The sequence below is a fragment of the Choloepus didactylus genome, chromosome 13, assembly GCF_015220235.1.
Source record: "Choloepus didactylus isolate mChoDid1 chromosome 13, mChoDid1.pri, whole genome shotgun sequence".
Taxonomy (NCBI): Eukaryota; Metazoa; Chordata; class Mammalia; order Pilosa; family Megalonychidae; genus Choloepus; species Choloepus didactylus.
In genome coordinates this window covers 75,000,252-75,015,890 of record NC_051319.1, presented here as the reverse complement: position 1 = coordinate 75,015,890, position 15,639 = coordinate 75,000,252, and the positions used below count along the sequence as shown (strand labels likewise).

Genomic DNA, 15,639 nt, shown 5'->3' with positions numbered 1-15,639 from the left:
TCAATAATTAGATCATCTCTAACTTGGTCATCTCCAGCCACTGTGCTCATTATCCTAGAACCTGCCCATCTTTTGATACTATAAAATAATCACAATACTTAAGTTTGCGGAGATAGATTTTTAAGCCAATAAGACGTCTAATCTCCTGCTTTGCACTTAGCAATAAACTCTCTCTCTATGAAACCCTGGTGTCCCAGAATTGGTCATTTGAGCACATCAGGCAGAGAATCCACCATTTTTGATTGGTATCAGTTTTTTTAAAAAGTATTTTCTACTATTTAAATTAGAAAATAACCATGCCATTCAATTGAGGCACATCATATTTTCAGGACTGTTGTTATGTATTTCGACTAGGAATACTTTACGGGCAAGGACAGTGTTATCTTCCTCTTTGTATCTGTAACCCCAAGCATAGTAAACCATGGCACACAGAAAACAATCAATAAATGAATGGGATTTCTTTTAAGCCTTCCTTATAAACCACAGGATTTGGAAAGCTATAATCATTTGAAAATATATCAACATGTTATGGATTAACTCCAAATTCTGTGCAATGACAATAACATCCTGCAAACTGTACAAATTCCCAAGGAGGATTTCTCAATTACAAAACAAAACCCAAAAGACTCCTTAATAATATAGAACCATAAAGTCCTATATTTATTACATTGATATTTAAAAGCTGGTGATCTATGTCACTAATTTAGTGTGATGCCACAGATTTGTTTACTCTCAAATCTAAGCTCTTGGTCAGTTTAGAGGCTACCCACCTAATATACATCTAATTCAAAATTAAGACAATCATAATATTACATAGTCTCTGATAATTTTTTCAAGAAATATACACAACATTCAAATTAATATAAAAATAAAATGTTTTAAGAGTTTACAAAAATAAACTCAAAGTGCCTTAGGGAGGAGTACTAGTATGGTTAAAAGTGACTCTCTGGAAGAGGTAATAAATGAATCACACTTAATAAGAGTAGAATTTAGACTCCTACCCTATTTCCTTTGACAGAGGCTCTTTAGCTTTAGCATACAAGAAATAAAATTACCTTCAGTGGATCAAGTTCATTCTCATAGGATTTGACAATTTCCTTTGAAGACGTTAACTGGGCTTCCTTACTAGCAATCTGATCTTGAATCTCACAAGCTTTTTCCTTATTTTGCTTCAGATACTTTAGTTCTGCTTGACATTCTTTTACTTTCTGACCTTGTGTCTGACGTACCTGCCGAAGTGTTTCCAAAGCTTTAATGTACCTTTCAAGATATAAAATAAAAATCAAATTTCTGGCTAAGTAAATTATGGTATATTCATACAATGGAATGTTACATAGTCACTAACATTACATTTACAAAAAGGTTTTAATAAATGGAAAATGCTTATGATGTAATGCTAAGTGAAAAAGTTACATATACACTGTCAACCAAGTAAATAAATATATGCACAGAATGAAACTGAAAATAAATATTCTCAATAATTGTCACTCAGATGCAATAACTGATGATATTTTTTAAGTCTTTTTTGTTTAAAAGAAGAAATACCCAAATTGCAAACATAGCTCAACAACTTAAGAGACTAAAAGTCTAATTAAAGGCTACAAACCTTGTTGCTGAAAAAATCTCATCAAACTTCTGCTTCAAAGCCTTTCCTTCACTTAAAGGCCAATTAGACTCTTCTTGGTGACAGAAGATGACATTATTTAGCACAGACTTGGAAACCCCAAGAGAACTTATCATCTCTCGGTCAATTTCTGCACACTTAGAACTGAGACTGACCTTTTCACCATGCCTACAGAAAATGAAAATTAAGAATACAGGTAAAATAACCTCCATTTGTAGCTTTTCTATTGCTTAATAAATCCTTCATCCTGTATTTGTTAAAAAAAAAATCCCTGCATCCATCCCATTATAATACTGTCCTCATGCTATACAGTATAACTCGTAAGTGACTTAGCACTTCACTGATCAAAAGGTATGTAAAATATGGTGGTACAGGAAAGATGCCGGGTTTATTATTATACCTGTGAACTTTACATACAATAATTAAACAACATTTACAGGAAAAAATATATGGAGGAAAATAAAGTGTCTTCCATCTGCATAATTTAAAAATGAGAGCGTTAAAAGATGAAAACAAAAAGAAAATACATAATGGTCCACAGCAGAACTTAGCTTAAACAAAAACATGTAAATAATGTCTCTTAGCATTTCAATAACCCATTAGATCTGCAAGGAGGGCCTTTCCCCCTTTTTTCTTGTTTTTTTTATCTTTTTCTCTTTTTCTAAAACAATTACTCTAAGAAGCCCAATACAGAAAGCCTCAAAGACTTGCAATTTGGGCAAGTCAAGACAAGAGCAGAACTAAAAGAGCTCTGAGAAACAAGGCAGTAAGTCCAGTGGCTGCGAACATTCACTAAACACCACAACTTCCCAAGAAAAGGGGGGCAAGAAAAGGGACGCATCCCCTCACAGCCATCTTCCCGGTGGGCAGGGAACACTCCTGCCAGTCGCCGGCCCCACAGCCCACAGCTGCCCCAGACAACCCAGCGTGATGGGAAGTGTTTCCAACAACACACGCACACACCACAAAATCAGGCGTGGACATTAGCCTTCCCTGAACCCTCAGCTGGTTGTCCCAGAGTTGGGAAGGCAGTGCAGTACGAATTAACACACCCCATTCAGCCATCCTTTCTGCAGACTGGGAGAGTCCCTACACAGCCCTGCAAACCACAACTGCCTGGGGGAACGGTGCTCACCTGTGACATAGCACAGTCATCCCTCAACAGAGGACCTGGGGGTGCACAGCTGGAAGAGGGACCCACTTGCAAATCTCAGGAGCCACACACCAATACCAAGGACTTGTGGGTCAGCGGCAGAGACAAACTGCGGCAAGACCGAACTGAAGGATTAGACAATTGCAGCAGCTTTAAATCTCCAAGAACACCAGGGAGATTTGATTATCAGAGCCGCTCCCCCTCCCTGACCACCCAGACACACGCCCCATATACAGGCAACACCAACTACACACGCAAGCCTGGTACACCTATCAGACCCCACAAGACTCACACCCCCACTCACCACAAAGACAAAGCAGGTGAGAACTGGCTCGAGGGGAATAGGTGGCTCGCGGATGCCACCTGCTGGTTAGGGAAAGTGTACTCCATGAAGCTGTAGATCTGACAAATTAGAGATAAGGGTTTTAATCGGTCTACAAATCCTAAAAGAACCCTATCAAGTTAAGCAAATGCCAAGAGACCAAAAACAACAGAAAATTCTAAAGCATAGGAAAAAACCAGGTGATACGGATAACCCAAGCCCAAGCACCCAAATCAAAGGATCAGAGAAGACATAGTACTTGGAGCAATTAATCAAGGAACTAAAGATGAACAACAAGACCATGGCACAGGATATAAAGGACATGAAGAAGAGCATGGCACAGAATATAAAGGACATCAAGAAGACCCTGGAAGGGCATAAAGAAGAAATTGCAAGAGTAAATAAAAAAAAATAGACGATCTTATGGAAATTAAAGAAACTGTTGACCAAATTAAAAAGATTCTGGATACTCATAGTACAACCCTAGAGGAAGTTGAAAGAATCAGTGACCTGGAAGATGACAGAATGGAAAATGAAAGAAGAAAAGAATGGGGAAAAAAATTAAAAAAAAAAAAACGAAATGGACATCAGGGATATGATAGATAATATAAAACATCCAAATATAAGACTCATTGGTGTTCCAGAAGGGGAAGAGAAGGGTAAAGGCCTAGGAAGAGCATTCAAAGAAATTGTTTGGGAAAACTTCCCAAATCTTCTAAACACCATAAATACACAAATCATAAATTTCCAGTGAACTCCAAATAGAATAAATCCAAATAAACCCAATCCAAGACATATTCTGACCACACTGTCAAATATGGAAGACAAGGAGCAAGTTCTAAAAGCAGCAAGAGAAAAGCAATTCACCACATACAAAGGAAACAGCATAAGACTAAGTAGTGACTACTCAGAAGCCACCACGGAGGCGAGAAGGCAGTGGCATGACATATTTAAAATTCTGAGTGAGAAAAATTACCAAGAATTCTTTATCCAGCAAAGCTCTCCTTCAAATTTGAGGGAGAGCTTTAATTTTTCACAAACAAATGCTGAGAGAATTTGCTAACAAGAGACCTGCCCTACTTGAGATACTAAAGGGAGAACTACCAACAGAGAAACAAAGAAAGGAGAGAGAGACATGGAGAAAGGTCCAGTACTAAAGAGATTCAGTATGAGTACGTTAAAGGACATTAATAGAGAGAGGGGAAAAATATATATGACAAACATAAACCAAAGGATAAGATGGCTGATTCAAGAAATGCCTTCACGGTAATAACATTGAATGTAAATGGATTAAACTCCCCAATTAAAAGATACAGATTCGCAGAATGGATCAAAAAAAAATGAATCATCAATATGTTGCATACAAGAGGCTCATCTTAGACACAAGGACACAAAGAAATTGAAAGTGAAAGAATGGCAAAAAATATTTCATGCAAGCTACAGCCAAAAGAAAGCAGGAGTAGCAATACTAATCTCAGATAAAATAGACTTCAAATGCAAGGATGTTATGAGAGACAAAGAAGGCCACTACATACTAATAAAACGGGCAATTCTACAAGAAGAAATAACAATCATAAATGTGTATGCACCCAATCAAGGTGCCACAAAATACATGAGAGAAACACTGGCAAAACTAAAGGAAGCAATTCATATCTCCACAGTAATTGTGGGAGACTTCAACACATCATTATCTCTTACAGATAGATCAACCAGACAGAAGACCAATAAGGAAAGCGAAAACCTAAACTATCTGATAAGTGAATTGGACTTAACAGACAGATATAGAACATTACATCCCAAATCACCAGGATACACATTCTTCTCTAGTGCTCACAGAACTTTCTCCAGAACAGATCATATGCTGGAACACAAAACAAGGCTCAATAGATTTTAAAAAATTGAAATTATTCAAAGCACATTCTCTGACCACAAGGGAATACAATTAGAAGACAATAACTATCAGAGACTTAGAAAATTCACAAATACCTGGAGGTTAAACAACATGCTCCTAAACAATCAGTGGGTTAAAGAAGAAATAGCAAGAGAAATTGCTAAATATATAGAGATGAATAAAAATGAGAACACAACATACCAAAATCTATGGGATGCAGCAAAAGTGGTACTGAGCGGGAAGTTTATAGCACTAAACGCATATATTAAAAAGGAAGAAAGAGCCAAAATCAAAGAACTAATGGATCAACTGAAGAAGCTAGAAAATGAACAGCAAACCAATCCTAAACCAAGTACAAGAAAAGAAATAACAAGGATTAAAGCAGAAATAAATGATTGAGGAAAAAAAAAAACAATAGAGAGGATAAATAACAACAAAAGTTGATTCTTTGAAAAGATCAACAAGATTGACAAGCCCCTAGCTAGACTGACAAAATCAGAAAGAGAGAAGACCCATATAAACAAAATAATGAATGAGAAAGGTGACATTACTGCGGATCCCGAAGAAATTTAAAAAATTATAAGAGGATACTATGAACAACTGTATGCCAACAAACTGGATAATGTAGAGGAGATGGACAATTTCCTGGAAACATATGAACAACCCAGACTGACCAGAGAAGAAACAGAATACCTCAACCAACCAATCACAAGCAAAGAGATCCAATCAGTCATCAAAAAGCGTCCCACAAGGAGCCGAGAGGTCACTCTGGTGGGCACTCTTATGTTTTATTTTTATTAAATAAAAATAAATAAAAATAAAATAAAATATTTTTATTAAAAATAATAAAAATTATTTTTATTAATTTTTATTTTTATAAACTTCTATGAGCAATCATCTACAAATCTTTTTATGGGCATATGCTTTCATTTCAGGGGTGAATACCTAGGAGTAGAATGGCTTTTAATTTCTTTATTTAATTTTTAATTTGAAATACCTATAGACTGACAGGAAGTTGCAAAGATAGTACAAAGAAGTCCCATGTACCCTTCATCCAGTTTTTCCCAAAGATCACATCTTATGTAACTATAGTGCAACATCAAAACAAGGAAATATTATATTGCCTTAAATATTTCCTTTGTCCACATCAGTGTCATAATTTTTGTTTCAAATGTCAAAAATAATTTAGAAAACTCAAGAGAAGGAAATTTTATTGTGTTTATCCATTTTTTGTTTAGCATATTCTCTCTTCCTTCCTAAGTTCCAAGAACCTTTCTTCTATCATTTCCTCTCAGATTAGAGAAGTTCTTTTAGTTATCTGTTAGGGTGGATTTGGCAGCAAATTCTCTTGGTTTTCCTTTATCTGAGAATGTCTTGATTTCCACTTCATTTCCAAAGGGTATTTTCACTGGATATAAGATTCTGTGGATATATCAGTGTTCATAGCAGAATTATATTATTCACAGTAGCCCCACAGTGGAACCAACCCAAATATTCATCAACAGATGAATGGGTAAACAAAGTGTGGTATGTACACGCAGTGGAATGTTATTTGGCCATAAAAAGGGAGTGAAGTTCTGACACATGCTACAGCATGGATAAACCTTGAAGACATCATCTGAGATAAATAATTTACACACAGAAGAACAGATACTGTATGACTGCACTTCCATGAAATAACTAGAATATGCAAATTCAGAGAGACAGACAGTAGAATTCAGGTTACCAGGGCCCAAGAGGAGGGGGAATGTGAAGTTTATGTATAACGGGAGCAAGATTTCTGTTAGGATGATGGAAAAAAAAGTACTGGTAATGGATGGTGGTGATGGTAGCACAACATTGTGAATGTGATTAATCCTACTGAATTGCATGCTTGAGGATGCTTGAGATGGGAAATTCTGTGTTGTATAAATGTTTCCACAATTTAAAAAGAGAGAGAGAGATTTAAGAAACGACGAAAATTAAACGCAATGCATGATCCTAGACTAGATCTAATAATGAAGGAGAAAATGCCCAAAATGACATTATTGGGATATATGAAAAAAATGGACTATAGACTGTAAGCTTTATATTGATATTAAATTTTTGAACTTAAAAACTGTACTCAGTAGGCACTATATGTGGTAAGTTTGTTCTTAGGAAGTATAGGTGGAAGTAGTAAGTGTTCAAGGAGCATGATGTGTGCAACATACTCACAAATGTTTAGAAATCAGATAGATAGATAGATAGATAGATACATAAATAGATAAATGATAAATAGATAGAATGATATAACAAATGTGGTCAAATGTTAAAAGCTTGTAAATCTGGGTATCTGGGTAGGGGGTATATTGGAGTTCTCTGTATTGGTTTTGTATTATTTTTGCAATTTTCCTTTAAGTTTGAAATTATTTCCAAATAAAAATTAAAAAAAAAAAAAAAAAAAAAAGCGTCCCACAAATAAATGCCCAGGGCCAGATGGCTTCACAGGGGAATTCTACCGAACTTTCCAAAAAGAACTGACACCAATCTTACTTAAACTCTTTCAAAACATTGAAGAAAATGTAACACCACCTAACACATTTTATGAAGCTAACATCAATCTAATACCAAAACCAGGCAAAGATGCTACAAAAAAGGAAAACTACAGGCCTATCTCCCTAATGAATACAGATGCAACAATTTTCAACAAAATACTTGCAAACTGAATAGAAAGACACATTAAAAAAAATCATACACCATGACCAAGTGGGGTACATTCCAGGCATGCAAGGATGGTTCAACATAAGAAAATCAATCAATGTATTACAACACATTAACAAATCAAAAGAGAAAAATCAAATAATCATCTTAATAGATGCTGAAAAAGCATTCACGAAAATCCAACATCCCTTTTTGATAAAAACACTTTAAAAGGTAGGAATTGAAGGAAACTTCCTCAATATGATAAAGAGTATATATGAAAAACACACAGCCAGCATAGTACTCAATGGTGAGAGACTGAAAGCCTTCCCTCTGAGATCAGGAACAAGACAAGGATGCCCACTATCATCAATGTTATTCAGCATTGTGCTGGAAGTGCTAGCCAGGGCAATCCGGCAAGACAAAGAAATAAAAGGCATCCAAATTGGAAAGGAAGAAGTAAAACTGTCATTGTTTGTAGATGATATGATCTTTTATCCGGAAAACCCTGAGAAATCAACAATACAGTTACTAGAGCTAATAAACAAATTTAGCAAAGTAGCGGGATACAAGATTAATGCAAATAAGCCAGTAATGTTTCCATATGATAGAAATGAACAAACTGAAGAGATACTCAAGAAAATGATACCATTTTCAATAGCAACTAAAAAAAATCAAGTACCGAGGTATAAACTTAACCAAAGATGTAAAAGACCCATACAGAGAAAACTACATAACTCTACTAAAAGAAATAGAAGGGGACCTTAAAAGATGGAAAAATATTCCATGTTCATGGATGGGAAGGCTAAATGTCATTAACATGTCAATTCTACCCAAACTCACCTATAGATTCAATGCAATGCCAATCAAACTTCCAACAAACTACTATGCAGACTTGGAAAAGCTAGTAATCAAATTTATTCGGAAAGGGAAGATGCCTCAAATTGCTAAAGACACTCTAAAAAAGAAAAACGAAGTGGGAGGACTTACACTCCCTGACTTTGAAGCTTATTATAAAGTCACAGTTGTCCAAACAGCATGGTACTGGCACAAAGACAGACATATTGATCAATGGAATTGAATTGAGAATTTGGAGATAGACCCCCAGATCTATGGCTGACTGATCTTTGATAAGGCCCCCAAAGTCAATGACCTGGAACATAACAGTCTTTTCAACAAATGGGGCTGGGAGAGTTGGATATCCATATCCAAAAGAACGAAAGAGGACCCCTACCTCACACTCTACACAAAAATTAACTCAAAATGGATCAAAGATCTCAATATAAAAGACAGTAACATAAAACTCCTAGAAGATAATGTAGGGAAACATCTTCAAGACCTTGTATTAGGCGGTCACTTCCTAGATTTTACACCCAAAGCACAAGCAACAAAAGAAAAAATAGATAAATGGGAACTCCTCAAGCTTAGAAGTTTCTGCACCTCAAAGGAATGTGTCAGAAAGGTAAACAGGCAGCCAACTCAATGGGAAAAAATTTTTGGAGACCAATTTTTGCTGACAAAAGACTGATATCTTGCATATATAAAGAAATCCTACAACTCAATGACAATAGTACAGACAGCCCAATTATAAAATGGGCAAAAAATATGAAAAGATAGCTCTCTGAAGAGGAAATACAAATGGCCAAGAAACACATGAGAAAATGTTCAGCTTCACTAGCTATTAGACAGATGCATATTAAGACCACATGAGACACCAATTAGAATGACTGCCATTAGCTTGCTCTCTCATATGTTCAGAAGCCAGAGCAATAGATGATGGATGATAGGGAGGGAGGGAGGGAGGGAAAGAAAGAAACGGCGGTGTGACAGGACGTTAAAGTTGGTGGATCAGGGTATCGGGGGAGGGGGTCAGGGTATGCTGGAGTTCTGTGTATGAGGTTTGTATTGTTTTTGCAATTGTTTGTGTAACTTTGAATTTACTTCAAAATAAAATTAAAAAAAAAAAAAGAATGGCTACCATTAAACGGGAAACTACAAATGCTGGAGAGGATGTGGAGAAATTGGAACTCTTATTCATTGTTGGTGGGACTGTATAATGGTACAGCCACTCTGGAAGTCAGTCTGGCAGTTCCTTAGAAAACTACATATAGAGTTACCCTTCGATCCAGTGATTACACTTCTCAGTACATACCCGGAAGATATGAAAGCAGTGACAGGAACAGATATCTGCACGCCAATGTTCATAGCAGCATTATTCACAATTGCCAAGAGATGGAAACAACCCAAATGTCCTTCAACAGATGAGTGGATAAATAAAATGTGGTATATACACACAATGGAATACTACGCAGCTGTAAGAAGGAACGATGTCATGAAACATATGACAACGTGGATGAACCCTGAAGACATGATGAGTGAAATAAGCCATGCACAAAGAGAAATATTATATGCTACCACTAATGTGAACATTGAAAAATGTAAAACAAATGGTTTATAATGTAGAATGTAGGGGAACTAGTGATAGAGAGCAATTAAGGAAGGGGGAACGATAATCCAGTAAGAACAGATAAGCTACTGTAGGTAAATTTAATGTACTGGGAATGTCCAGGAATGACTATGGTCTGTCAATTTCTGATATGTATAGTAGGAAAAAGTCCACAGAAATGCTGCTATATTAGGTTACTTTCTTGGGGTAGAGTAGGAACATGTTGGAAGTAAAGTAATCTTAGGTTAGTTGTCTTTTTCTTACTCCTTTGTTATGGTCTGTTTGAAATGTTTTTTTATTGTATGCTTTTTAATTTTTTTATTTTTATATAGTTGATTAAAAAAAAAAGAATGAAAAAAATATGCAGAGCCCCTTTCAGGAGCTGGTGGAGAATGAAGGGGTATTGGGCTTCCCCACCTCGATGGTTGCTTATGTACTCACAGACATAGGGGACTGGTGTTTTGATGGGTTGAGCCCTCTACCACAGGACTTGCCCTCAGGAAGACTGTTGCTGCAAAGGAGAGACTAGGCCTCCCTGTAATTGTGCCTAAGAGCCTCCTCCCGAATGCCTCTTTGTTGCTCAGATGTGGCCCTCTCTCTCTGGCTAAGCCAACTTGGCAGGTGAAATCACTGCCTTCCCCCCTACGTGGGATCAGACACCCAGGGAAGTGAATCTCCCTGGAAACGTAGAACATGACTCCTGGGGAGGAATGTAGACCTGGCATCGTGGGATGGAGAACATCTTCTTGACCAAAAGGAAGATATGAAAGTTAATGAAATAAGCTACAGTGGCAGAGAGATTCCAAAAGGAGCCGAGAGGTCACTCTGGTGGGCACTCGCACGCACAATATAGACAACCCTTTTCAGGTTCTAGTGAATTATAGTAGCTAGCAGTAAATACCTGAAACTATCAAACTACAACCCAGAACCCATGAATCTTGAAGATGATTGTAAAGAAATGTAGCTTATGAGGGGTAAAAATGTGATTGGGAAAGCCATCTGGACCACACTCCCCTTTGTCTAGTTTATGGATGGATAAGTAGAAAAATGGGGGAAGGAAACAAACAAACAAACAAACAGTGGCACCCAGTGTTCTTTTTTACTTTAATTGCTCTTTTTCACTTTAATTATTATTCTTGTTATTTTTGTGTGTGTGGTAATGAAGGTGTCAGGGATTGATTTTGGTGATGAATGCACAACTATAATAACGGTACTATGAACAATCGAATGTACGCTTTGTTTTGTATGACTGCATGGTATGTGACTATATCTCAATAAAATGAATTAAAAAAAAGGAATTGTTCCAAATAAAACATAGCAAAGGAATTAGAAAAACAAATATCCTGAAATAACTTCATTGCTTCCAATATGCTCCTACCATACCACAAGAATATTAACGAACCACCGTCATTCCTGAGCATTTCTGTATCATTAAGATTTATTTGGAAGTGTGTGGAAGTGTTTTTTTCAATAAATAAAGTTAATAATAATAATAATAAAAGGAATTTTTAGTAAGAGATACATGGAAAGACAACAGTAAGGGAAAACCTTGGTGGTACCCATCCACCAAACAGTTCAGGGAGGATTCTTGATCAATGGACCTCAAGTTCCAGAGCCACGCTGACAAAGCAATCCAATAGAGGGAACTTGCTCAGGGCCTTTTAGGTTGATCCCATGAATTCTAATATATCGTTACCCTTTTTTCAGCCACGGCTCATCAACTAGTCTTTGCTTGGTATGTCCATAGAGTCTATAGTAAGAGAAAAAAATCTGTTCAACTTGACTTTTACTCCAGGCACTTATAAGCTTTGTTAACTTGTTTCAGTAGTGCCTAATCAGAGTAACTTTGCAAACACTGACTCGTTTTCAGGGCAAGTAAAGCCAAGCACAAACCTTGGATTGTGGAGAATTCACCAAGATACTGCTATCTCGTAGAGATCTGTCTAGAGGCCAGCTGGCTACCCTAAGGAAAGGCCCCAATAAGCACTCATTATTTTATTTTGTTTTTTTTAATTATTTTGAAATACTTTCAAACTTACAAGACAGTTAACAAAAATAATACAAACACATCCAGAGAACTCCAACATACCCCCACTCAACACATACTAGATTCACTAATATTAATATTACTATTTTGCCACATTTGCCATTTCCTTCCTTCCTTCCTTCCACCCTCCCTCCATTTTATCTATTGTGCTGGTTTGGATGTATTATGTCCCCCAAAACTCCATGTTCTTCAGCGCAATCTTGTCGGGGCAGATGTATCAGTGTTGATTAGGATGGAATATTGGATTAAGTTGTTTCCGTGGAGGTGTGGCCCTGCCCATTCAGGCTGGGTCTTGATTGATTTACTGGAGTACTTTAAAAGAGCCACACATAGCACCAAGACCATAAGACTCTTAGAAGAAAATGTAGGGCAATATCTTAAATATCTTGTAATAGGAGGTGGTTTCCTAGACCTCACACCCAAGACGTGAGCAACCAAAGAACAAACAGACAAATAGGACCTCCTCAAAATTAAACACTTTTGTACATCAAAGGACTTTGTCAGAAAAGTAAACAGGCAACCTATGCAATGGGAAATGATATTTGGAAACCACGTATCAGATAAGGGTTTTTATCCCGAATATATAAAGGGATCCTACAATTAAACAACAGAAAGACAAACAATCCAATTTAAAAATGGGCAAAAGACATGAACAGACACTTTTCTGAAGAGGAAATACAAATGGCTCAAAAACATGAAAAATGCTCAACTTCACTGGCTATTAGGGAAATGCAAATCAAAACCACAATGAGATTATCATCTCACATACAAAAAAACAAAACAGAAAATTACAAGTGCTGGACAGGATGCGGAGAAAGAGGCACACTTATTCATTGTTGGTGGGAATGTAGAATGGTGCAACCACTCTGGAAGACAGTGTGGAGGTTCCTTAGGAAGCTAAACACAGATTTGCCATATGACCCAGCTATTCCATTGCTAGGTATATACTCAGAGGAAATGAAACTTAAAACACAAATGGACATTTGTAAACCAATGTTTATTGCAGCATTATTCACGATTGCCAAGAGATGGAAACAGCCCAAGTGTCCATCAACGGATGAGTGGATAAACAAACTGTGGTATATACACATGACGGAATATTATGCAGCTGTAAGACAGAACAAAGACATGGATCATGTAATGATGTGGATGAACCTTGAGGACATTATGTGGAGTGAAGTTAGCCAGAAACAAAAGGACAGATACTGTATGGTCTCAATAATATGAACTAACATTAATGAACAAACTTTGAGCATTAACAGCTGAGAACACAGGCTACAGGAGATAGAAAGAGGTTAGAGAGCAGGCATTTGATGCTGAAGGACCACAGAATGTTTAGCAGGATTGAGTGTATAGATCCAGAAATAGATAGCATAATACTGTGTGATGGTAGCACAATATTGTAAGTACACTGAACAAAGATGCCTGTGAGTAAAGTTGAAAAAGGTGGGATAGGAGAATGTACGACACCAGAGGTAAAGATAGATGATAAAGACTGAGACAGCATAACTTGGCAAAAACTGGAGTGGCCAATGACTGTTACTAAATGTACAAATATAAAAATGTTTTTACAAGTGGGAGAACAAATGAATGTCAACCATGCAGAATCCTGAAAAAGGGATGGTATTTGGGAAAAAACATAATCAAAGCTAACCGGAGTCTATGGTCAACAGTAACACTGTAATACGCTTCCATTAAATGTAACAAAGGCAATATACCAAAGCTAAGTGTGTATGAAAGGGGGATATAAGGGAGGAATATGAGATTCTTGGTAGTGGTGTTGTTTTCTGTCCTTACTATTATATTTAATGACATGTTACTTTTCTTTTTATCATCGTTTTTATTATTCGCTTAAAAAAACAAACAAACAAAAAAACCTTTTTTTTGTAGTAATCATATGTTCAAGTGCTGACTGTGGTGATAAATGTACAACTTTACCATGATACCGTGAACAAACTGTACACTGTGGATAAATGTATGGCATGTGAATATAACTCTAAGAAATTGTAGGAAAAAATATAAATAGGAATAAAAGTGTTGGAGAAAACATGGAGAGAGGAATGTACCTATCTACTGTTGATGAGCAGGCAGAATGGTATAGCCTTTCTGGTGGTCAGTCTGGTGGTTCCACAAAAAGCTAAGTATGTGGGGGCCATGAGGTCCTGCAACCTCATTATGGGGTATGTAATTGGAAGATCTGAGAGCAGAGACATGAATGGACATTTGCACACGGGTGTTCATGGAGGCAGTATTCATGATTTGCAATCAGTGGAGTTGGCCTAAGGGTATAAAGACTGAGGAACAGAATGGTAAACTGTGGTGTATGCATACAATGGAATATTGAGCAACTATGAGAAGGAGTGAAGCTGTGAGACATGCAACGAGATGAATGGATCATGTACACAGCATTGAGTGAAGCATGTCAGAAATAAAGGCAAACACTATAATGCCTCACCAATATGGACTAACTACAATGTATAAACTCAGAACTGAATTTCAGAACACAGCCTAAGAGGGGAACGATTATTGTAATGGTCCCTAGATTGTAAGCTCTTACAGCAGTCAAATCTATTCCTGAATTGTAATGGCTATATCTAAACTTTGAGATGCTGATCCCTTAGTGTATAACCTGATGGTCTCTGGAATACTGGGTATCTCTGTGACACCTGAAACTCAGAGCTAGAGCTTGGCAGATATGAATGTCAGTATTAGGACACACAGCAACTGTTAAAAAAAAAAAAAAAAAAAAAAAAGCTTAAAAAGCCCAGACTTCAATTAGTGATATGTATGAAACAGATCTGGTTAGACTAGGGCAAACCAGGCCGAAGGGTAAAGGTCGAAACTGACTGTCTTTTAAAACTTCAACTTCCATGTGTCTATTTGGTGCTGGATCTATATTTTCTAAATAGTATAACTCTACACTCAGTTTGTTCAACCACCACAATTACATGGAACTTTGAATGGGAAGTGAAATATGGTAGGTCTGTATAGGTTAGAGTGAAAACAGTGATACATGGCAAAGTAATTTGGGCAGAAGATAAAAATATATTTGCAGGGCCCCCCTGAGGAACTGAGGGAAAATGCGGAAGAGTTGGACTTCCTCACCTGGACTGATGCTGACGTTGTCACAGATATTGAGGACTCGCAGTTTGATGTGCTGAGCCCTCTATCATGGGACTTGCCCTTATGAAGCTCATTACTGCAAGGGAGAGGCTAGACTTGCATATAATTGTGCCTAACAGTCTCCCCCTGAGTGCCTCTGTAGCACAGATGTGGCCCCCTCTCTCTAGCTAAGCCACCTCGGCAGGTGAACTCACTGCACCCTATCCCCTACATGGGACCTGACTCCCAGGGGTGTAAATCTCCCTGGCAACGCAGGATTATAACTCCCGGGGATGAATCTGGACCCGGCATCGTGGGATTGAGAATATCTTCTTGACCAAAAGGGGGATGCGAAATGAAACGAAATAAAGCTTCAGTGGCTGAGAGATATCA

At 37.2% G+C, this 15,639-nt stretch overlaps 1 protein-coding gene across 5 annotated transcripts in view; it reads right to left on the bottom strand.

The window, feature by feature from the left end:
- Window positions 1-15,639, bottom strand: part of RAD50 (RAD50 double strand break repair protein) — a 289,914-nt gene that overhangs the window by 93,610 nt on the left and 180,665 nt on the right. For all 5 annotated transcript variants that reach the window (XM_037801333.1, XM_037801334.1, XM_037801335.1 and 2 more), the window contains 2 exons: window positions 1,607-1,792; window positions 1,056-1,260 (listed from right to left, as the gene is read on the bottom strand). In XM_037801333.1, the coding sequence (XP_037657261.1) occupies window positions 1,056-1,260; window positions 1,607-1,792 (391 nt within the window). The remainder of the gene's footprint in view (window positions 1-1,055; window positions 1,261-1,606; window positions 1,793-15,639) is intronic.